Source organism: Paroedura picta, chromosome 3 (assembly GCF_049243985.1).
Source record: "Paroedura picta isolate Pp20150507F chromosome 3, Ppicta_v3.0, whole genome shotgun sequence".
Taxonomy (NCBI): Eukaryota; Metazoa; Chordata; class Lepidosauria; order Squamata; family Gekkonidae; genus Paroedura; species Paroedura picta.
In genome coordinates this window covers 115513851-115539607 of record NC_135371.1, presented here as the reverse complement: position 1 = coordinate 115539607, position 25757 = coordinate 115513851, and the positions used below count along the sequence as shown (strand labels likewise).

The 25757-nt window shown below is 42.3% G+C and overlaps 1 protein-coding gene across 5 annotated transcripts in view; it reads right to left on the bottom strand.

Annotated features, from left to right (window-relative positions):
* GABRB2 (gamma-aminobutyric acid type A receptor subunit beta2) overlaps window positions 1-25757 on the bottom strand; it is a 190677-nt gene that overhangs the window by 101488 nt on the left and 63432 nt on the right. For all 5 annotated transcript variants that reach the window (XM_077327209.1, XM_077327211.1, XM_077327210.1 and 2 more), the window contains one exon: window positions 10647-10729. In XM_077327209.1, coding sequence (XP_077183324.1) covers window positions 10647-10729 — 83 coding nt within the window. The remainder of the gene's footprint in view (window positions 1-10646; window positions 10730-25757) is intronic.

The following is a 25757-nucleotide window of genomic DNA, read 5'->3' as shown; positions in this document are numbered from 1 at the left end:
CATAGCATCATAGAATCATAGAATCATAGAGTTGGAAGGGGCCATACAGGCCATCTAGTCCAACCCCCTGCTCAACGCAGGATTAGCCCTAAGCATCCTAAAGCATCCAAGAAAAGTGTGTATCCAACCTTTGCATGAAGACTTCCAGTGAGGGGGCGCTCACCACCTCCTTAGGCAGCCTATTCCACTGCTGAACTACTCTGACTGTGAAAAACTTTTTCCTGATATCTAGCCTATATCGTTGTACTTGAAGTTTAAACCCATTACTGCGTGTCCTCTCCTCTGCAGCCAGCAGAAATAGCATCCTGCCCTCCTCCAAGTGACAACCTTTCAAATACTTAAAGAGGGCTATCATGTCCCCTCTCAACCTCCTTTTCTCCAGGCTGAACATTCCCAAGTCCCTCAACCTATCTTCATAGGGCTTGGTCCCTTGGCCCCAGATCATCTTCGTCGCTCTCCTCTGTACCCTTTCAATTTTATCGATGTCCTTCTTGAAGAGAGGCCTCCAGAACTGCACGCAGTACTCCAGGTGTGGTCTGACCAGCGCCATATACAATGGGACTATGACATCTTGTGATTTTGATGTGATGCCTCTGTTGATACAGCCCAAAATGGCATTTGCCTTTTTTACCGCTGCATCACACTGCCTGCTCATGTTTAGTTTACAATCCACAAGTACCCCAAGGTCTTGTTCACACACAGTGCTACCTAGAAGCGTATCCCCCATCCAGTAGGCATGCTTTTCATTTTTCTGACCCAGATGCAGAACTTTACACTTATCTTTATTAAATTGCATCTTGTTCTCATTTGCCCATTTTTCCATTGTGTTCAGATCTCGTTGAACTCTGTCTCTATCTTCCGGAGTATTTGCCAGTCCTCCCAATTTGGTGTCATCTGCAAACTTGATGAGTAGTCCCTCCACCCCCTCATCTAGATCATTAATAAATATGTTAAAAAGTACCGGGCCGAGCACCGAACCCTGAGGTACCCCGCTACTCACCTCTCTCCAATCTGATGAAACACCATTGACAACAACTCTTTGAGTGCGGTTCTCTAACCAATTCCCTATCCACCTAACGATCTGAAAATCCAGATTGCAGTCCTTCAACTTATCCATCAGAACATCATGGGGAACCTTGTCAAAAGCTTTACTAAAATCCAAGTAAATGACATCAACCAAATTTCCCCGATCCAGCAAACCTGTTACTTGGTCAAAAAAGGAAACTAGGTTGGTCTGGCAGGACCTGTTGGAGACAAATCCATGCTGACTTCCTTGGATCACCAAATTGTCCTCCAGATGTTTGCAGATCGCTCCCTTTAATATCTGCTCCATTATCTTCCCCACAACAGAGGTCAGACTCACTGGTCTGTAGTTTCCCGGGTCATCCTTCCTCCCTTTTTTGAAGATCGGAATAACGTTTGCTCTTTTCCAGTCCTCCGGGACATCTCCAGTCCTTAAAGAGGTTCCGAAGATGATGGACAAGGGCTGTGCAAGTTCTCTGGAAAGTTCTTTGAGTACTCTCGGGTGCATTTCATCTGGACCAGGGGATTTGAACTCATCCAGTGCAGCTAAATGCCTCTCGACAACCTCTCTATCCATGTTAACCTGCCACCCAGACACTATCCTTTGGCTACAGCCATCTCTAGATGTGCCTAAACACTTTGACCTGTGGTAAAAACAGATGTAAAATAGGCACTAAGCCTTTCTGCTTTCTCTGCATCTTTCGTTAGAGTTTGTCCATCCGCACCCAACAGCGGGCCTATTGCCTCCTTTACTTTACATTTGCTCCTCACATAACTGAAAAATCTTTTCTTGTATAAGGAACCTGAATTCCCGAAGAACCCTGATGACTTTTTGTTGGAGACCATCTTTTCCATGGATGGGGAATCTTATAAGCAAGTTGTCCAAGTATAGTTGGACATGTATGCACTGATTCTTTAACACTTCCACTGGGCTTATGAACATCTTTGAAAAACTCTGGAGGTGAATGAGGGCCCGATTGGGAGAGCCCAGAATTGGTAGCGTTGGTGTTCTGTGCAGAATCTTAGGAATTGGTGATGTGATGGCCTCATTGGAATATGCATGTACACCTCCTGTGGGTCTAAGACTGTTTATATACTCTCCTGACCGAATTGCCTCTGTGATTGAGAACAGAGTTTCCTTCCAGAACTGGTCTTGACTCAGCCTTTTAAAGTCCAGACTGGCTCACCAATTCAAGTTTCACTTTGGAATGCTGAAGAATTCAAATACAAACCTTGGCCTACTTCCGGAATTGGTACAGCCTCTATGGTTCTTATGAGAATTAAGTGTTGCATGGTGCCGAATATTCTTTGCCTTTTTTCCAGTTGTCTGCTCAAAGGGGAGCTGACAAACCAAACTGGTGGGGAGGTAATGAAATTCGATGGAGTACCCTTGAGTGACTACTTCCTTTGCCCATCTATCTGTCGCTGACTTGAGCCAGGGGATGTTGGGATAACATTAGCCTTCCCCCCACTGGATCCACGGCATAGTCAGTCTTTAGATTGTTTAGATTCTCATTGGGCCTTATCTGAGCACTGGTTTCTAAAGAATCTAGCGTTAAATCCTCCACAGTGTGAGGACTGCCTGTACTGGGACCAGGACTGCTTTTTATCTTGGCAATTTATGGGGAAAAATCCACTGTTTCGAAAGGAGCAGTTAGAATATGGCCGTCTATCACTTTTTTATAATAAACTTAGGCATGGCCCATTTCTTTTTCTTTGAACCAGTGAGTACCTTATCCAGAGCCTCACCAAACAACTTTTCACAGTTAAAAGGATATGCGGTGACAATTGATTTGGACTTGACATCGGCCTGCCATGACTGGAGCCATAGAACTATCCTTGCTGCTGAAGATGAGGCAAGGGTATGAGCTTTGATCATCTTGGGAGTTTTTGCATGTTTCCCCCCACCTGCCCCGCTTTCCTTTGCTCCGACCAGATGCAGGACAGACTCTGAGGGCGCGCTTCCTGGTCCAGGGAGTTGCAGATTCCCCTCCAATGCAGCTGCAGAAACATCCTCCTCGGAGAGGAATTCCTCCTCTCTCCGTGAAGCCATTAAGCTGCCTTTGATCTCACTGTGTCTCTCCTAAGCTACAGGGGAGGTCCGGAGTTCCAGCAGGAATCCGCGGACTTGTGAGGAAAAAAGGCTCCCTCAGATAGTAGCTTCAAAATAAGAGCACTACTAGAAATGCAAATAGAGTAGAGAGAAGAGGCAGCAAGCCAAGTAGCAGGAGGGAAAAGAACAGGTAAAAGGTTAGGAGTTTAGATTGAATTTAGAAAGCCTGGTAGCGTAGCGAAAAGCCTTCCTCCCTTGGTCAGAGGCAGGGAAGAACTGAAGCAGAGAAGCACACCCACACTGTAACAAGAAAGGGAGAAAAACGTGAGTCTGCCTCCCTGAACCGAGGGATGAAAACACCCGAGTTGTCTTCTGCCTCTGTGGGAGAACAACACACTGCAAGCCACTATAGCTGTGCTGGAAGCAGTACTACATGCCCAAACATCAGCAGATGTAGAGAGCTGAGAACTTAATAATGGTGGATGCTTCCTCCTTGATAGTCAAGATCCTTCTCTCCCTGAGTAAGAGGAAGTGGGCTGGAATCTACGTTAAACATAGGGATCTCCTAGCCATGAGGAGTGGAAATTTACCAACCACATGACTGGGATCCCCTGAAATCCCAGCAATGACTTTTCAGTGAGCACATAGGTGCAGCTTTGCTGCTTAACAACTTAAGAACAACCCTTCAGGGTTGGCTTCACCAAATTACTTGCTGATTGAAATTCCAACATAGTGTCATAGTGTTGGAAGAGGCCATACAGGCCATCAACTGCCTGCTCAATGCAGGATCAGCCTAAAGCATCCATGATAAATATTTGTCCCGCCACTGCTTGAAGATCACTCATGAGTGGGAGCTCTTAGGCAGCCAATTCTACTGAATTGATATCCAGCCGGTACTGTTCTACACATAGTTTAAACCCATTACTGTGGGTCCTATACTCTGCTGCCAACAGGAACCACTCCCTGCCCTTCTCCAAGTGACAAATTTTAAATACTTAAAGACAGCAATCATGTCTCCTCTCAACCGCCTCTTCTCCAGGTTGAACATTCCCAAGTTTCTTAGCCTTTCTTCATGGGTGTGGTCCCAGGCCCCAGATCATCCTTATTGCTCTCCACTACACCCTATCAATTTTGTCTACATCCTTTTGAAGTGAAGCCTCCAGAACTGCACACAATACTCCAGATGCAGTCTAAACAATGCAGTATACAGCAATACTATGACACCTTGCAATTTTGATGTCATGCCTCTGTTGATACAGCCCAAGACTGCTTCTTTACTGCTGCATCACACTGTCTGCTCATATTTAGCTTACAGTCCACAAGTAACCCAAGATCATGTTCACACATAATGCTACCTAGAAGTGTATCTCCCATCCAGTATGCATGCTTCTCATTTTTGTGACCCAGATGTAGAACTCTGTACATATCCTTATTGAATTGCAGTTTGTTCTCATTTGTCCACTTTTCCAGCATGTTCAGATCTCATTGAACTCTCTTCTGGGATGTTCACTACTCCTCCCATAGCTTCTGTGCATGTTGTGGATAAAGACAGGGGTAAGAAACGGAGCTGAAGTTCACAAACTGATTTGAAATAGGCCCAGGTGAACAGTTCTCATTTCCTCACCATGCCAAATAATGCGCATAATTTCACTAATACAAAATGTATGAAAATCTGGATGATACAACATTCAAAATGAAGGTAACAAAAATGCCTAGTGACATGGTTTTCTTAATCATTAACTATAATGATTTTGCACCAGGGTAGGAAATGCATATATAAATAAAAATGATGCTGAACCTGGAGAAGATGCAGATGGTGCAATCTGGAAGTGCTGTTGCTTTAAATGGGATTGTTCTTCCTGCCATTGATGGGATTCAGCTTCTACTGAAAGATGGGGGACTTGATGGATCTTGATCTCCTTTTCAAAAAACAGGGGTCCATCACAGCAAAAGATCCCTTTCTCCCTGATATGTCTAACTAGGAAGCTATTGTGATCCATGTTTTAGTAGCCCCGAGCCTAGATTACTGTAACATAGCTTACTTGGGGCTGCCACTGATCCACAAACTGCAGCTGGGGAAGAATGAAACTTATATAACTGGCTAGCTGGTGGACTGATAGCATTCCTACTCTGAGGACTCTAGTGACTGCCAATTAGTTTACAGATTATTCAAGGTGTAGGTACCTACTTTAAATCCCACCATGACCTAGAATGCACATACTTGAAGGATTACATCTCCCTGCATGTTCCCATGTGGCAGATTTGTTCTTCCCAGCAAGGTCAACTGGCAGTATCTACCTTGGCAGTACCTACGGAATAGTTTGCAGCGGGTTTAGCCTTACCAGTGACTACCTCAATGCTTCTTGAACAGCCTCCAAGAAGAGATTGGGAGGCCTCTAATCTCCTTTCAAGCAAAGCTGCCAAACAAAGTTATTCTGAAGAACTCAGGGTGGGGGGATGGGGGGGGTAGTCTAAGCTAAGGTAAAGCTTAAGGAGTTTTACTACTGGTTTTTAATGTTTTTATAGCTGTTGTTTTTGTTTAACTGAGTTTGTTTAACTGAGTTGTTGTTACCTGCCTTGAAGAAGAAGAAGAAGAAGAAGAAGAAGAAGAAGAAGAAGAAGAAGAAGAAGAATACCTTTATTGGCATAAAATTGCAAAGCATAAAATGTAAATTTCAAACAGTTTCAGATGTAAAATCTATCGTAAAAGATTTTCATTTAAAATTGCCAGTAAAAACTTTGCTACTTTTATAATAGTTGCTGTGTCCCTCACATTTAGTATCATTTTAATCCAGTGTTTCTCATTAACACAGCTGAATTTCAATTTCTTCAGATGATTAGCTAACGGGCGACGAAATACTTCAAACTTAGGACACACCAGAAGTATATGGTGCAACGTGTCAGGGACACTACATCCATGTAAACAGTATCTCTCCTGAGGAGGGATCTTAAAAAATCTACCTCGGGTGACATTTGAAGGAAAGATGTTTAAGCGAGCTACTAGAAATGCTCTTCTTAACTGGTGTGTCTCCAAAATTTGGAGATACATAGGCATGGATTTGTAAGATAACGGAATATCCCAGAAGTGGGGAGAACATACACTGTTATTAGAGGAGCCCAGAATCTGTGCATCCTGATCTTCTAGTCTCTGTGATATTAGCTTTAGTATCATCCTTTCCTCTTGCATGCTAAGGGATGAGATGTCCAGACCCATAATTTGAAGTTTTTTTGACATTTTGCCCAGCCAGCTGAAAGAATAAGGGTCACTCAAAAGGTTAATTAACAAACTACCCGTTTGAGCATGGAAATGAATTTTTAACCAGTATTTAAAGGACGGAGACCAAGCCCGGGCTTCTAGACTCTGTTGTCCAAGTTCTGCTACAAGTGTATGATTGGCCACACAGTTTGGGACTCCTAGCAGATTTCTGAAAAAGAAAGATTGGATGTTCTCTAATTTATTATTAAATGCATCCATCCATATTGGGATTCCATAAAGTATCTGAGGAATTATTTTGGCATTGTAGATTTTAATGGCTGCTTGAAGGTTTTTGTTGCCTTTTTGATGATAAAACTTGGCTAAAAGGGACAACTGGCCTTTTGCAGATTTGATTGTTTTTTCTCTATGGTTGGCCCAACTGTTATTATAAGTAAAGTTTATGCCTAAATACTTGTAGTGATTGACCTGTTCTATATGTTTACCATTTATTATCCAGGGAAACTTATATCGGGTCTTGCCAAATACCATGATCTTCATTTTTTCAAAGTTTATTTTTAGTTGATTGTCACTACAGTAATCTCCGAATGATCGGAGATAGCGTATTAGGCCAACTCGAGTTCTAGATAAGATAACTGTGTCATCTGCATATAAAAGAAATGGAGTGGGTCTTTTGCCAAGAATGGGGGGAGGACCATTAACTTTGTTAAAATAGAAGGGTAAGTCACTTAAGAGAAGGTTAATAACTGGTTAAATAACAATAATAAGAAGAAGAGTTGGTTCTTATATGCCACTTTTCTCTACCTGAAGGAAGCCCAAAGTGGCTTACAGTCACCTTCCCTTTCCTCTCCCCACAACAGACACCCTGTGAGGTGGGTGAGGCTGAGAGCGCACTGAAATTGCTGCTCAGAGCAGTTTTCTCAGTGCTGTGGCGAGCCCAAGGTCACCCAGCTGGCTGGATGTGGGGGAGCGCAGATTCAAACCTGGCTCGCCAATTTAGAAGTCCGCATTCCTAACCACTGCACCAAGCTGGCTCTTGAGATGCTCAGGAGAAAGACATGATTATTAAAAAAATAAAATAAACTTAGCATGGATGTTGACTCCCCACCTCCTTTGCAAATCCTAAATTTCAAAGATATTGGCTAAGTCTGGTTTGGATCCAGCCAACTTTTTTGTGGTACCTGATCCAATTTTTCTCCCTAGTACAGCCTCTGCCCCACATGTCATTTTTTGCATTCAGGTCTCATGATCCTTACTAGAGTCTTTGTGCATGGTCCTAAGAGGCCTGTCCTTCCCTTTTCACCAGCAGAAAAGTTGCTGGATTCAACTAATGAAATGGCCTTTTCCCTCACTGTACAGATATATAAGCAACATTCCCCTTGATACTCAATACTCTACATTCAAGGAACTCTCTAATGAATAGTTAAAATCCTGAACTACAGGGACAAATTTCTTGATGCTGCATTCTTAACTTCTTATAAAACCTTTTTATAAGGTTTGACGTACTGGCAAAACTCCTTATTTAACCTTTTTATGCTAGACTAAAACTAAGCCAATTTAAGGCCATTTTCTGCAGCCTGAAATATTGTTTCACTTACAATTTATATATGTTGTTAAACACGCTTTGTAAGAGGCATTTTTAGAGCTGTTATATAACCTAATTCCTCTACCTGTAAACTATTGCATTCCCTTTACACACAGCTACTTAGCACCAAAGTAAATGAAATGTAAGGTGCTCCATCCTGCTGATACTATACAAAAATGCACAGAGCTGGCAATATATCTTATGGATTGTGCCAGCTCTTCCTTAGAAGGAGATGTAAATGGAAGTAAATTTCTTTTCCTCTAATATTTCACATCGCTGTTATTAATTCCAGGTCATTATTGCTGTACTGGAAACTACCAGAGAATACTATAATTGAGGTCACATTTTCTTCTAATATAATTGCATGCCTTGGATTTTTGTTCTTGTTACTTATATGCTAAAATTAATCTACCAATCTTGAACAAAGACTTAATCCTAAATATGCCTTCAGTATGCAACAATGTCAACAGTATTTACATAAATAATACAAATATAAAATGCTTAAACCAGATGCTTAGCTAAACGTGAGATACGAAGCCATGTTAACAAATCCCAAACAATCAAAGATCTTTTGGTGATCCATCTATAAAAACAGAGTTTCCAGGGCAGCGCTATCCAGAGCAAACTGGAATAAAGTTTTGGGGGTTGCAGAGAAATAATGGACTGTAGCCAATGAGACAGAATGACTAAAGAGACAAAGAGGGCAGTGGAAATGGTGAAAATGTTCAATTGTTAAATTATGTTTTTAAATGGTTTTAATGTAAATGTATGTTGTGAGCTACCCTGAGCCCTCTTGCAGGGAGGGGTGGCCCAGAAATCAAAGTATACATAAATAAACATAAATCATCCATGCACAGAAAATGGATTTTCCCTACCCTTTAAAACTATCCCTGAAGTCCCTTCCAACTCCCAGAAAGACCATCCTTGGACTCACAGGACTCACATGGAAGACATCCGTGTAAATGGGAAGGGAGGCATAGTGAAGAGGAACAGGGAGGAAAATCATCTGCAGGTGTAGCTCCATCGAAAGAAAGGGGCAATTTCATCCCCTTGTGTTCCTTACGTTAACCCTTTGACACATGTGATTGTGACCTCAAATAACAATCTTTCAAGGGCTCCAGATATGGCAAGAAATGTAGGAAAACTATGTGTCTTCTGTGCATGGATGGCTGGATACAAGCCAGTGAAGATACTAGAACCAAATGTCACAGGAGGATATCAACTGCCTTCTCAGATGGACTTGATGACTTCAAGCCACTACAATCTTGGATTTGAGAATTAAGTCAAAGTTTTAACTGGTATTTAATCATTTTATGTTGCATAGAACTTACTATTGGGGGGCATCGTTACATGCTTTGAAGTCAACATTGTATGTATTTATCACTGAAAACCAAATGTATGCTGAAAACCACTGTTTTGGAATTGTGGGAAATTATTAATCAAATTAACGAGACAGAAAAGCTTGGTGAACACAAGAAGCAGATCAGAAACCCCTGCTAGGCCGGATTTCACAACCAAAGCTTGCTTCTCCTTCAATACAACATTAAATTGCTCTTTGGATTGTAGCACAGGTCTCAACAGGGATGGTGTTGAATTGATTACAAGTTGAGCCTATACTCCAGTATTGGTTTTAAACTGTCTTGTAAAGGGTTTAGGAATTGTAAACTGGGGGAGTTCTTTTCTGAATATGCTTACACACATAACCAATTCCAAAAATGTGGTGTCCTTTCCTTGATCTCTTCCTGCTAATGGTATTGATGGGTATTGCTGCCCTCTAATGGCATTTGTCATCCATGTTAATTAAACTATAATAAGTACCAGCCCTTACTATCATTAAAATGTTACTTAAACCAGAGTAAAACCCTGTAACTGAAACAAATGTTCTTTAAACAATAAATGTGACATACTGACAAAGAATATTCACCAATAACTAGTGTTAAATACTTCTCCCCATCCCCCATGCCTTCACGGAGGATTTTTTTTTTTAATTATATGCTGTCTTTTTACTCGACTGAAGATCTTCAATGTGGAATTTTTCTTAAGAAGTTGGAAGTTTAATCTATCATACTATGGTAAATAAAATAAAATAAGCCACTTACAAAACAGAAACTGAACTTCAGATGGTACCCCAGCTTCACATATACAACCCTATTCAGTACAGTATTCCTTGTTCCTAGAAAGCCAGGAAGAAATGGAAGCTGGCAATGATCCACTCCACAAACTCTGTTCCACTGAATCCTGTCACAGGTAGGATTCCTGGCACAGTAAATGCATGTAGTTGTATAGAAAATGGACACAAAAATCAAATATTCTGAATCTATAAAGGTAGGAAGTAATAACTACAATCAGCATATATTCTACTGCCATCGTAAACTGACAAGAAGCCCAGCTACAGTGTGATGTATGCCACCAACTGCAATGCCAAATTTAGACTCTTCATTTAAAATGGAAACAAACAGCAATCCTGTTTAGCAGAACAAAGGGATAAAGGACGGACAGTAATCCTTGTACTCCTCACATGAACTCCAAAACGCATTTGAGTGAGACATTTAAAGCTTAAAGTTGTCCATCAAACACAAAAAAATAAGTTCCTCAAATCCTTGTGCCATGAATTACTCATCCATCTGGAAAGCTAAATCTGTTTTGTGTATTTACAAGGATCTAAGTGTCACTAGACACAGAAACAACAAGGTTAGTTGCAGGTAGAAAACAGTTAAATGCTTGAATTATTTTCAACATCTATCAAGGTAGGAATTACAAAAAGCACTCACAGCTCTCAATTTCAAGGGTGCAGTTTTGTTCATCTAGGGGGTATCTTCGTAAATCCATCATACAGGCAGCTGTTGTTGTAATTCTAGAAAGTAAGTAAATACAAAGACAATTCTTAAATATTTTGTTCAAATCTCTTTGAAGATGGATGGGCTATAAGATGGAAGACTTCATTCTATGCGTTGTTACTCAAGAATTAAATATGCAAAAATGTTTGAAAGAATTATTTACCATTATATGTCTGATTTTTTAAAAATGAAAGCACATCCATCAGTTCATGAGAGGTGAGAATACTCTTTAATTTTGTTTGCATATTCTCCAGACAGTAAAGAGATGTTCACAAGAAGAGACAAAAATAAGGGCCAGAGGATATCTCTAGAAGAGACTAATGGCCTATAAAGAATCCATCACCAATTGTGAGAGCTATATAAAAGAGTTGTATGTCTTAAGGGGAATACAAGTGTGAAGAAGCCCATGCTAGAACCCGTGAGCTCTTGAACACACAAATAACAGCTCACCAGATGAGGCAACTACTATTCCTTACAGGCTAATTATACTACTATACCAATGGAACATAAACATAGCAGAGGGAAAGAAAATGAATTGAGACATTGTGTTAAAGGGTAGAGTTACAACCTCTGTCTTTTAATAATCCAAAACAAAGTAAGCTTAGAGACCATTTACAATAATTATAATTGATGATAGCTAAGTGAAAATGATGTGGTTTAGTAGTTTTAATGTCAGTCACTGAGACTACCACATGAGAGGCTCCATGTAGGCCTGCCTCTTTGTATTGAGCCAGGGCAGATTGCCTCTGTTCTTCCCGCTTCCAAATGGGGGAGCATTTGGCCCACTGCACCTCATTTGCCTCGGATTTGTGCTCCCAGAGTGGCAGGGGCCTGATTTGTTTTTTATTTTTAAGAACCCGGTTTTGCTTACCAATACCACATTCTTAATTTTAAAAAATGACCCAGGTGGCTCTGTCATGCTCTGCAGCCTGGCAGAGCTGCCTGGGACATTTTGTGTCTCTTCCAGGGTGCTGTACATCACGTGCAGGTGGGAAACAGCTGGGACAGGATAATCTGACTGTTCCCTTCCGAATGGCCCAGGCCTAACAGCCAGGCACTAGCCAAGAGCTTGGGGAAAAACAGAGACACAGGACAGTAATGAGCCTCTTGAGCAAAGGAGGAAGAGACAGAGACACTACTGTACGGGAGTCTAATACCGCATTGCCTCCGGGATTCTGGCCAAGGGCTAGTTGCCCCAATTTTTTCCACCACTGCACTTTGGCCCACTGTCTGCCCTGAATCTTCCAACCACATGAGGTTGCCAGTGGACAGGCAGTAGAAACTTCCTGCGGTATTATTTTTCTTTCTGGATTGCAAATCATTGTCATGTGGCACAAACTTCCTATCACCTTCCAGTGCCATTTTGTCACATTTGACCATCCTCCTTCAAGATCTGAATTCTTTTTAAATTTAAAAAATACGTTTATTGTGTTACTAGTAATAAAGCTCGCTGTATGACGAATACAGCGGGCGCTAGAAACTGACCTTGTCGGGTGGCTCTCTTGGCCAGCGGCTGTCTGAGGTGGCGGCCTCTTGCCGCATCAGGCCGCTGGGCAGGGAGCCCCCTCTGAACTTCAGTCTTACCAGCTATAGAAACACTGACTACACTGCCTTGGAATGCTACCTGCTCCTCCAAGGCTGATAACAACTCAGACCTGGTTGCTTAGCAACACCATCACTTCAATTCTGCCTTCTCTTAAGCAGGGATAGGCTGAGCCAAGTGTCATTTCCAGACACTCCAGTGCAAACTGGGATGGTCCATCTCAGGATGGTGATGCCAGTAGCCTTGGGTCTGTTAATCTCCTTCAGCCTACTCTCACACAGGATTATTACGAGGATAAAATGGGAAAGAGGACCCATGTAGATAACCTGCTCTGACAGACAGAAGAGCAAGAAAATGTGCTAAAAGGCAGCTATTTATTTATTCCATTTATATACCACCTTACCAATATACCGGCTCAAGGCAGTGTACATCAGTAAAATGTTTCCTGCATTGAGGAGAGGGTTGAATTAGATAGCGTGTATGGCCCCCTTCCAACTCTATGATTCTATGAAAACAATACACAGTTAACATAATACATTAAACCACTTAAAACCATCTATAAAACCATCTTTAACAGCAGTAAAAGGTAAAGGTATCCCCTGTGCAAGCACCAGGTCATGTCTGACCTTTGGGGTGATGCCCTCTAGCGTTTTCATGGCAGACTCAATACGGGGTGGTTTGCCAGTGCCTTCCCCAGTCATTACCGTTTACCGCCCAGCAAGCTGGGTACTCATCTTCCCAACCTCGGAAGGATGGAAGGCTGAGTCAACCTTGAGCCGGCTGCTGGGATTGAATTCCCAGCCTCATGGGCAGAGCTTCAGACTGCATGTCTGCTGCCTTACCACGCTGCGCCACAAGAGGCTCTTTAACAGCAGTATCATCTAATCTGTAGCTAATATTTCTAGTGCCATCCTTTTGAATAAATCTGTTGCCAGATTGATGTAGACATGGGAATGTTTGTTAAAGGGAGGCCATTAGATGCTAAGCAATTCAGCACCTGTGGTAATCAAGAAAGGTCTTGGTTATGTTTAATTCCTGGTTCAAAAACTAAGAAATTCTAATTCAGCAGTTTTATTTCAGAGTTTCCCTTTAAAAATACAATTACTGAAAGAGAACAGGAACTTTAAAATCATATGGAAATAATGCTCTTTGACTGTCTAAACAGAACAAGGAATCAGAATCCATGCAAATTTGAAAACAGATGACAAAATTCAGCAAACTGCAGTTCAACATTCCAGTACATGGGGAAATCATGACCTGATGTTTGTAGAAAAGTTAATTAGCTGATTTCTGTGGTCCAATACATGTTGTTTTGATTGCTTGTACGGCTAATACAATGGCTACACATTGACTCAGCTGGATATCAATTATCTGTGATTTAACAAAATGAACAATCCTACAAGTTTTCACTGGGCTCAGCACTTACTCATACTCTCCTTCACACATACACATTCTCTCTTTATACATAACGAACTACAAATACATTATATATGATTATTCTATGTAAAGCACCTTCAGACAGATCTATATCTTCAGCTGCAGAAAATTCTCTGAAAAATGCACATTCCTTATATTGGACTTCTCCTCTATTTAGGATTGCCAGCTCTCCTAGACCAGGCAGGGGTTCCTGGCTTTCCAGATGCACCTCATCTCCCCAACCCCTTCCAAACTAGAAGAATGCAGCAAATTTACACAGTGTGCTGACATCCCCAGAAAGTGATGTTGACAAGTCAATGTCATTTGGGGAAGTGACGCTTTGGTTTGGGGGCAAAGCTTGTTACGCATGGCAGGATCCCTGCCTTATGCCTTGGCATACTGTCTTCTATAACCAATGGCACCCCACAATAGTCTAGGCTTAAGCTAAAGCCATGACACTGCTAGGGTCAGCCAAGCCAGGCCAGACTCCATCTTAGCAATCTTGCTCTCTGCCTTAGGTTTGGAATGACAGCCTTTGCCTGACCCAGAGGTGCCTCTGGACTCAAGCTTGCATCAGCTCATTCCCCCCCCCCCCATTGTATTTCTAAGTGAGTGGACTGGCTTCTTCCTGTTTGCCTAAGGGCTCCTAGGAAAATCCTTTGTCTTGCAACATTTTTCACACTTGGCCCCTCTGCCAGGGGATATCTCTTCCCCACACCCTGCCAACTAGACCTAATGGCTCTCTTCCTCAGAGCCATTAATACCTTTATCCAAATCCATTTACAGCCATCACCCCCCCCACACACACACTTGGCCAGGTATTGTCCTAATCTCTGGGGACCCTGGAAACTTCCAGCACATGCTTATCTGAGCCTTGTCACATAGCCCCCTTCCCAAAAATCCTATAAAAACTGTGGCTTCACACAGCCACTCTGAGTGTCTTCCAACCCGGGACCTCCCACGCTGGTTCGTGCTTCTTCCTCTGACCCACCACTCCTCGGACAGGTAACTATCAAGCCTTCCACTCTTCCTCCCCCTTCTCTATATGACTGCTTGTATGTGTGTTAGCTATTAGTGTGTCTTTTTGTTATTTTCCTTTCAATAAAAGCTTATATTACTATTTTACCATTTAAATCTGTGTTTGCCTTGAGTTCCTACGGGTGGAATCGACCCTCGTATACATAGGTAACGATCCGATAACGCTAAGTTACCCCCCTCTCGCAGCATTTTGGGCTAATATTCCCCACAAGCTCAAAGAAACGTGTTTTAGGACACGAGTTCAGCAATTTGGGTAACAAGCTCTATGGTTATAAGCTAACCCCCCCCCCCATATAACTTCTAGGTAATATCAGTACATCATGTCATTCTTCTCCAATCCTGGAAAGTGCCCCTCCATCCCCTGCCAGCAGCAACAATGGAACTAACCCAAGTACATATATCTGTGATGATTTTCTTCAAAGACCAATTATGCACAGGCTAGAATTATGCTTGATGTTATTGCCCTGACCCTGGTCCTCGGAAGACCTGCATCAAAGAAACACGGATTCTTCTGCAGGCCTGCTGCTCCCCACCATCATGCAGTGGGGACCCCGTGCCCCTACTCCTGGCACAGCACAGACTCTGAAAATTTTGTGTTTCCAAGCTCCACAAATCTGGCCAACCCTGAGATATTCATACAGATTAAGCTACTTCACAGGGAAAGATAGGTAAGATGGAGGACAAGTACATTATGCAAATTGCTTGGGGTCCCTATTGTGGAGAAAAGCAGGGTAAAAAGTAATAAAAGAATAATAAATACAGCTGAAGGGGGAGGCAAATAAAAGTCTGGTTGGTTGGGCAATGGAAAAGAGACAAGGAAGCAGGGAAAGATTGACAGGAGGAGGGAACGATGAAATAATGTGGGAAGAGGCATACAACTGACCCAACACCAGCTCTGCACAACTGGACTGAGCAGCTAGCGCCACAGAATTGTGCCATACTGTTCCCAGGGAGAAGCTGCTAGGTGGAAGGATGTAGAGGATAGGCAAAGGTAGGTTGGTAGGAGAGTAGTAAGGATGAGGAGAGGTAAATAAAGGGGAGAGGTTTGGGGGCTTTCAAGGAAGGGAAAGAATGGGGAAAGAACAAATGAGGCATTCCTCTGAAACTCCTTGTCATGTTCCTGCTCGAAATCCTTGTATTTTTTCTTCACGAATTGCACAATTTCTGTTATCCCTGCCAGTTATAAAGAAAATTACTTGGAAAAGTATTCCTTCTTTCCGCTCATGAGCAATCTTGTCTAAGCCATGGCACACATGAACGAAACATTTTAGAAAACTTTGGGAAAGATACAAAACACTGGGAAAGTAAATGTTCCTAATGCTTTGCATAGGTAATCTACAGCACTCACACCTGGATCAATAGAAAACAGACATCCACCTCAGGGAAGAGCCTCCAGGTGCTAATTAGCAGTCTCACTAATAATCCTTCAGGAGAAATCATTCTCTTCACGGGACTGCATACTTTTATTAGAACTCTTATCAGGTGCCTTCCATGCTTGGTAACTAAGCATCAGTGACTCTTATGTCTGAAATAGTTACCAGAGCTGTGCACTTGTAGCTATGCCCAGTGTTCACGTCTGCTTCTTGGAAGCAGGCCTGTTTTGTGACAGTTGGAAAGGCTGGCAGTAGCCCCAGTAATAAATATATGGAAATCTGAGGACAAAACTGCCTTGTGATTAATTTCTCTCCTGCACACAGAGCTCAGCTTTGAAGAAAAGTAGCCATGGTTCTTTAGCAGCAGTATTTCCCTCTCTTATTTTAATTTTCTACCTCTTGCTACTTTATTCTTTATAGAAAAAAAGAGAAGACACCTTTCTATTCTGCTTACACAGAAAGATTTAAAAAGCTGTTTAGGAGACCATCAAATACACTGACATTTCTTAAAATATGTAGGGGCCACTTATGAAACCATTCCTATCCAAATTTCTTCCTGGATTCTGGAGTACTGACTTATGAGGTCTTATGTGTTGGATGGAACGAATGCCCTTGGAATTTAGTATTCTGAATCTACTGTCCATCAAGTTCATGGGATGTCTGCAAGCTCTAATATGTTGGGAGAGAAATCTACTTTCTTCAACCCCCCCACGCATAGTTATTTCAAACTCTAGCATGTCCTCCTTAATCATCTTTATTTATATCTTTATTTTTTGCAGCTCTGTGTTATCTTTTTGGAAATATAGTGACCAGAACTGTACACAGCATTACACATGCGATGGCACCATCGATCTATAAGTGAACATCACAATATTGGCCATTTTATTTTCAATGACAATTTTATTTTCCTGACAATCATCAGGGTGGATTTTGCATTTTGCATTTTTCACTGCTGCAGCACACTATCAACATTTTTCATTGAGCTAATCATTATCACACCATGATGTAATTTCTTCTGTCCCTATCAGTTGAGAGCCCATCAATGATCACCTCCAGGATTGATTTCTGTAACTCACTCTATGTGAGCTTTCCCTTGTCCTTGACACAGAAATTGCAGCTAGTGCAGAATGCAGCTGCTACAGTCCTCACTGGAACGCCTTGGAGGGCCCATATCCAGCCAATGCTGAGGCAGCTGCATTGGTTGGCAGTTCTGTCCTCAGGATCAAGTCTAAGGTTCTGGTGTTAACCTTTTAAGGCCATCCACAGTCTGGGCTCCACATACCTGAGGGACCGCCTAACACTTTAGGTCCCCTGCAGGGCTCCACGTTCTGTGAGTGCTAATCTACTGGTGGCCCCTGGCTCTTGAGAGGTACACCTGGCCTAGATCAGGGCCAGAACATGTTTGGTCCTGGCAGAATGAGCTCCCAGAATTGCTGAGGGATCTGACAGAGCTTTCACAGTTCCACAGGACCTCAAGATGGAACTCTTCCACCAGGTATTTGGTTAAGGACAGGGCAGTTAAAGTCAGGGGCCCCTCATTGGCTTAGCCAGGACAGTAGGCTCCTCTCCATGAACATCTCCCCTGAGACACTAGATGGGAGGTTGTTGAACAGGGGTGGTGAGGTCGGGGAATTGTTTTATTATATAACTAGTAATAAAGCCCGCTGTAAACAAAATACAGCGGGTGCTAGCCGTCCCCAACTGCCGTGGCAGTGCTGCCTGGACGGTTGGGAAGGGCAGGGGCCCCCCCAGCAAGTGAAGACGCTCCCCAGGCCCCGGGGAGCCTGGGGAGCGTTTTTCCTCCACCCCCCCAGCAAGCGAAGATGCTCCCCAGGCCCCGGGGAGCCTGGGGAGCGTTTTTCCTCCACCCCCCCCCAGCAAGCAAAAACGCTCCCCAGGCCCCGTTGAGCCTGGGGAGCACTTTTCCTCCCCCCCCCCAGCAAGCGAAAATGCTCCCCAGGCCCTGGGGAGGACGTCCTTTGGCGTGGCGAGTCTTCTGGTGGACGAGGCCGGGGCAAGCGGCCATTGGGGAGGCGTGCTTTGCACGCCTTGAGTGGCACTCAGAGGGGCAAATCAGGAGCCCCTCCAAGTTTTTATCACGGACAGAACCCGCCCTAACTCCTCCCCAATAGCCCTTGGGGCTTTTATTACTTATAATTTGCTGCAAGCCAACTTTCTGAGAGTGGTGAGCAATAAGTTAAATAAATAATAATGGAATTTAGCCAAAAATGAAACTATGGAAGTTCATTAAATTTAAAAATGACAAAATCTGTGTGCTTCTTTAAACTACCAGTTTATTTCTATCCACTGACTTTTCCTCAACTGTTCTGTACCAAACATTAATATTTTATGGGATGACCTGGTTACTTACAAAACAAATTTGATGTATCTCACATTAATTTGGCATGATTCTATAAGACAGTCTAAAGGAAGAAATTAATGTAAAATATGTATCTGCATCTATATCCTAGTGGTTCAAGTCAGCATACATGGGTCTCAGTCCAGGAGCCTCATGATCAGAGCACCAAATTTAAAGTATTAGAGTTAAGTACTTTCTCCTAGAAAACATCAACATAAATATTTGCTTGAACTTGCATGGATATACGCCACATTCAAATTTTAAGGACAATAATGAAATCAAAGGAACGAATGCTGCAATGTACAGTTGCCAATGCTCAATTAAATTGTCCCTAAATCATTACAGCTCCACAGTAAATATTATTTGTCAGTTGTATTTGGAATGAGGTAGGTCATTTTGCCAATTACTTTCCTCATACTTGCAACATATTTAGTCTTAGCACTATGCTTCTAATAGATACACAACAATGATACCCATTTCATATTTTATTTTGTAAATTGTCTTGAGCAGGTTTCTGTAGAGGTAGCACAAAAATGTTCTAAGCAAAAAATTAAGTCACAATCTATATTATCACCTGATAGCCAATATTTTTTTGTCAAATTCTACTAGAGAAACCTTAGAATTAGTTGTTTTAAATGCCCAGCAGTAGCTTTGAACAAAATAAACAACACAAGTTATTTTAGCAGGCAGGAGCCCCAGATTAGGAAAAGATTGGTGAAGAAAGCAATCTGACACCATTGCTTTCCTACCATTGTGGGCTGTGGGCTGTGGGCTGTGAAAACTGTCTATCTTTTCATAGCAGAGATACAGCTGTTCCTTGGCAGGCGTTTTAATCCATTTTCATCCTGTGGATTAATAACTAGGGCTACTGATCAATGGCAAAATTCCTCTGGCATCACCTGCATGTATCCTAACTTCTTCATCTCCCTTATATATAGGAATTTCATTCATTAGTTACAAAAACAGATAACTAACTGCAATTCCTTCGGGTGGAGAAAAGTGTCATATAAGAACCAAGTCTTCTTCTTCAGTAATGTCAGGGCTCTCTCAGCCTCACCACTCTCACAGAGTGTCTGTTGTAGGGAGAGGAAAGGAAAGGTGACTGTTTTTAAACACCATATTGCTGAGTGTCCAGTTGTAACCCAATAGTGCATTATCAAAAGAGTAATATGGAAGTCTTCTGAGGTAGCCTTCCTAGATCAAACAGCATGCCCCCACCCCCTTCCCAAGCCCTCTGGAAATCCTGTTCTGTAACACTGAGCCCTGCTCCTTATAAATCCTTTTGTGCCTAAAATGTTCTGCTTTCAGTTCTGCTACATATTCTGGCTAGGGAATACATACCCTAAGTATTGCTATTGTCAGCTATTTTCATCTCAAGAAAGATATGGCTTTATGAAGGATCTCATCTAACTAGCCATATCAGCCTACTGAGCTCTACACTATCCAGTCAATGAACATAGTATAAATTCAATACATTTAGGTTCTATATAAAGCAATAAAGATGAATACAATATTATTTCAAAATTTTTAGATGTTCCAGGGGTTGTTTTCACTGATAAAACACACTAGTAAAGGATTTTTCTATATAACTGTAATAAATCAATATATACAGTTATAGTAAATCAAAGAGACCAAAAGAAGTAGTAGATTCAGCTTAACTCAAAAACATTACACACAAATGACATTTTTATCACATGGAATAAATGGACATCCAAGACATTCACTTACTCATAAGGGCTCAACTTAAAAATCTCTTGCCACACAATATGCACCCAAACACACATATTTACAGTGACTGAAATCAAAGGTCTGTTAAGCATAGCAGCTGTGAAATCACAATCTAAACTCTATGTAGGAAGAAGCCACAGAATGCAACTGAGCACAGTTGAGCATTTGGTCCCAACACAGAGGAAAGCTGAGAAAGAAGCACAGAACATATTTAAGGTTACCATATACTGCTAGACTGGCTTTAAGAATAAATACAGCAGTGTTATGAGGGTGATATGAAATCTGCAGTCATTAAGATGGTCTAGTGTAGGAGGCGATGGCCCTATATCAAAACAACAGACCATGTAGCTAGAGGAGAAGACAATCCATATGTGTAAAGAAATAGCAAAAGAAGAGTGATTTAGTCACACTGCTTTTTCTATTTTCAAAAAAATGTGCTAGAGGAAGACATTAACTGGAAGAGGTCATCTTACTCCAGAGATCTGCGCTGCTGTATTTATTTTCTCTGTACATTACATCAAGTTTGCCATCTCAAGTTCCAGCTGAGTTCCTGCTGTCAGGGATTGCTGTTTTCTCTCTGTTCCAGAAATCTGTCAATAAATTAGGGTTAAAAACAATGCAGGGGAAAGGGTGAAAGAGATACAGACAGCATGCTTTGTAATTGTTTTAGAAGGATCAGAAGATGTAATCTGGAAAGATATTCCTTTTGTTGTGATATCATGCACATTATGCATATTCAATGTAACATAAACCTCACTAGAGAAAAAATTTACAGAGGTTTGTTTTTTGTGTGTGTGTTTCTTCTATTCGCAGCCCTACCTTATTTTCTTGTACTGAATGTTCTTCATAATTATTGTCTTGGAGAGGTAGGATAACCATTAAAATGTCTTTCCCAAAAACCATCTTGGATGATCTCAGAATTATCTAGTTTCTAAACTCGAACTTTATTGAAGACTTGGACTTTTGCTTTTCTGGAGGACATCAATATACATGCAACGGCTGCCATGTTAGGATTGGATCAGGATATTTTAGAAACCATGGCCACTATGGGTTTGCCCCAGGTTATTTTGGGCCTACATACTTAATGTAATATTCTGCACTGAGCACATTTCTGGTGATCTGGTTGAGGTTTTGTAAATTTAGACTGTGACACTGTCAAAGAAACTGGTATCCTTCTTCCTCAAGAATGGAAGATTGATTTGGTTAGTCTCCAGTCAGAGGCTACGGGATCCCAATGAGGTCAAGGGGAAGTTAGGAGTGTTCACAGAAATAGTAGTGGGATTCTACAATACTAAAATTTGTCAGACAATTGACAGGGGTAACTCTCCAGTGTCTCCACCAACCATATAGAGCTCCAGCTCATTCCACCAGGTGGGGGCCAGGATGGAGAAAACTCTGTCCCTGGCTGATGTCAAGCAAGCTTCTCTGGGGTCACGGATAAACAGCCAGTGGGAAGTGGTATAGTGAAGAGCTCTTTGAGGGGTGTAGCAAGAAAGGTGGTCCCACAGGTACATTGAGCCTAGATCAAGTATAGCCTTAAAGGTGATGATAAGAACTTTGATCTGGAATTCGACTGGTAATGAGTGCAGTTGTTGGAGAATGGGCTGACTGTGGGACCTCCATGGTGTTGCTGTGATGACCCTAGCCATAGCACTCTGGACCAGCTGTAGTTTCTGGATCAAGGTTAATGGCAGGCCAGCATAGAGCGAGTTGCAGAAGTCCAGTCTAGAGGTGACTGCTGTGTGGATCACTGTGGCCAGGTGTTCTGGGGCCAAGTAGGGTGCTAACAGTTTGGCTTGGTGAAGGTGGCAGATTCCCAGATGAGCGACTCTAGTGATCTGAGCCTCCATTGAGAGGGAGGCATTGAGGATCATGCCCAAGTTCCTAGTGGAACGAGCCGCTGATAGCTGCACTCCATCCAGGTTGGGTAGGCACACTTTCTTGCTTTGCCCCTTCCTACCCAGTCACAGGACCATGTTTGAAAGGTTGAGCTTCAGATGACTCTGCTTGAGCCATCCCATCACTACTTCCAGCAACTGGCTAATAGTTCTGGGGAAGAATCAGGTGAGCTATCCATCAGGAGAAAGAACTGGGTATCGTCAGCATATTGGTGACATCCCAGCCTGAACTTCCGGATTAGTTGAGCAAGTCGGTGCATGAAAGTGTAAATTGAATTGGAAAGAGGACTGCTCCTGCAGGGATTCCACATGAAAGCTGGTTGATTCAACATAAAAGCTAATGGTTGACTGTGTTGAAAGCTGCTGAGAGATGTAGTAATAAAAGCAGCGCCAACCCACCCTGGTCCAACTGATGATGGAGATCATCTGTCAAGGGGACTAGCACTGTTTCAACCCTATGGCCAGGCTGGAAACCTTACTGGAATGGGTCTAAGACTGAGGCTTCTTCCAGGAGTGCTGACAATTGGTCCACGAAAGCCCTTTCAAGCATCTTTCCTAGAAATGCTAAATGCAAGATGGGAAAATAGTTGTTGGGCTCTCGTGGGTCCAAAGGTTTCTAAAGCAATGAGTGTCTGTGGAGGGCCTGGCACAGACCAAAGAGGTGGCAGAAGTGGGCTTCCAGGGCAGCCCGGATCCACAGTGGAGGTAGGCTTGATGCAGTCCAGGCAGTGGCAGTTGTGACAGTGGGCCCAATACGATCCTGATAGTGGCTACTGTGGCAGGCTCCCAGGGTGTTTTGGAGAGGCAGCTGCAGTAGTGGTGTGTCTGGTACAGTCTGAGAGACAGCCGCCATGCTGAAGTTCCCGGGATGGTAGCAATGTTGGGCCTGGTATGGATCGGGGCGGCAGCAGCTGTCAGGGCTCTCAGCATAGCCTGGGTTCATAGTGGATGCGTTGGACCTGATGTGAGCTCCTGGCAGTGGCTAGGCTGTTTTCGGGGGGTTCTGAGGTTTTTTCCTCCTTTATTTGCCCTTTGCTATTTTCTAGTCTTTTCCCGATTGGATTTGTTACTGTTTCTTTTGTTCTTCTTTCTTGCTTATGCCAGTTGGTCTGGTTTGATTCTTCCCTTTGGTGCGTTGCTTGTTGTTTTGGGTCAGTTTCTGGTCTTTTTTGTTTAATTTAGATTCTCTGCGTGGCTTAATTTGGATATTTGGGTATTTTTGGTCTTTTTAAAATTAATTTGGCCAGATTTAATATTAATTGGTGGCTTTTGAGGGTCTTAGGGCAATCAAAGTTGGGAGCAGTCTGTTTGATTGTTCCAGCCGCCATCTTGATATGTTGTCCATGTAGGCTTTTCAAGGCAAGAGTGGTTTGCCATCACCTGCATATTCCATGTTGGTCTTCTATCCAAATGCTAACCAGGGCCAACCAAATTTCAGAGTTCTGACAACGTTGGGCTAGCACGGGCTATCCAGATTGCGTCTAAATTTTATGAAAATCCATCAGATCTTTCAACAGTCACTCCTTTATTCATTTCTTTAATTCTAAATAATTCTAAAGTCATTTATAGCCCGTTTCTACAGAATTTGGTTTTAAAAACAAAGCCATTTAATGAACAGACAAAAGGAAGGGGTATTCAATACAAGGAGAGAAAATTGGGAGGTTTCCCACCTGAATAGTCAAACAGTGGTAGGAAGGAGGTGTCTGGCACATGCATGCATGACTATGTAGTCCAATATCCCAATCACTACCAGACAAATGGTTTAAAGCCCACCCACTAGGGTTCATGTATCTTGCTAAATTCAGCCCACCTAGTGTGTAGGTGGGTGAAAAACAAGGCATCTGGGATTAGACTGCACTAGAAAAAGCCAAATTCATGAAATCCATGCTTAGAAAATAGTTATAATTATCCTGATTTCAGTGGCCCATTACGAACCATCCATGAACTCAAGTGCTGTACATATGTTGCATACCAAATTTCAAATGGGCATTTTTAGTAATCCAAAACCTATGAAAGAGTTTCCAAGACAATACCTTTTTAAGATTCCTTCAATTGACTAAAAAAAATATTTGTCCCCTCCATGGGCCTGTTCATTTGATCTGTATCACCAAAGCCAATTGATTTGGAAGGAGTGGCTCAGTATTCATCTTTTGATTTTCTCACCATTCTTTCTGCTAGAACAATGAATATTGTCCCAGCAATTCTGTAGAACACAGATTTAAATGGCATGGAACTCTAAAGAGGTAAAGTTTAGAGAAAATTAAATGAAGTGAAACAGGTAAAATGTGTCCAGATGCAATCTCTTTCTCTGTCTCTCTTTCTCACAAATGGACCCAAATTGAAAACAAATATTTAATTCATTTTTCAAAAATCTTTTCTTGTTTACTTAAAAGTGCAAAGATAGACCGGGGAAAGTTCCTGGGTTCATAAGAGGGGGGAAATATTATACGTATCAATTTCTGCTTATTTTGTGATTATACTCTAACTAAAATATTTATCTATAGCAAACAAAAACATATACATGAACCAGAATCAGATTAAAAAATATTCCTCAAAAATTAATATTTTTATGTAAACAAGTTGATATATGTAGCAGCATGAAGGTGCAGCTTATGTGCTTGATCCATACCAGTCGGGCTTCCTTCCTGGCCATGGGGTAGAGACAGTGTTGGTTGCCTTGGTGGACAATCTCCAGAGCCAGCTGGATCAAGGCGGTTCAGCCATTCCTGTGTTGTTAGATCGGCCGCATTTGATGTTGTCTACCACAAGTTACTGGCCCAATGCCTCGCCGGAGCAGGATTTGAGGTACAGTCCTTCAATGGCTGTGTTCCTTCCTCCAGAACCTGACACAGAGGGTGGCAGTGGAGGAGATTTTATAACGCCCTTACCAACTCCCTTGTGGGGTTCCACGGGGGTCAGTACTCCTCCCTATGCTATTTAATATCTTTATGTGCCACCTGGGACAGCTGTTCCAGAGTTATGGGCTGGGCTGTCATCAATATGCAGATAACACCCAGCTCTAGCTCCTCATGGACAGCAATTTGGACTCCCCTCCCCCCCAGATACATTTGTCAGATGTTTGGAAGCCACAGGTGGATAGTTAGAGCAGAGCTGCCTGATACTCAACCCCTCCAAGATGGAGGTTACCCAGCTGGCTGCATATAGAGGGAATCAAACCTCGCTCGCTGGACTAGAAGTTTCTGCTCTTAACCACTATACCAACCCAGTTAACAGTCTCACAGGTACCTTAAAATATGGAAGATTTGCATTATACCATGTTAGAAACAGGCAGGCAAGCAGAGTTTTTAGATTGATGGTATAATATGGGTATGCCAAGTCTACTTATGTGAACATTTCTAATCGTGGGGACAGCTTCTATGCACACACAGTTTCTAAGCTATGACCTCATTCAGATAGATTGGAGGGGGGGGGGGCAGCAAGTTTGGTTGCAAGTAGTGGTGGCATCAGCACACTCTGTTCCACACCCCATCACTTCACAATGACCTGCCTACTAGTTTGTATTCTGCAAAGGACCCATGAGTGCCGTAACAGGACTGCACACACTGGCTAGTAAGAGATGTCAAATGTGTGAAAAATTTCTATTTTGTGGTAGGAGAAGGAAAGTTGAAATATCTGCAATACCTATAGTCCTATCAAACAATTTTATTGTTTTCACAGCATAAAGTGCAT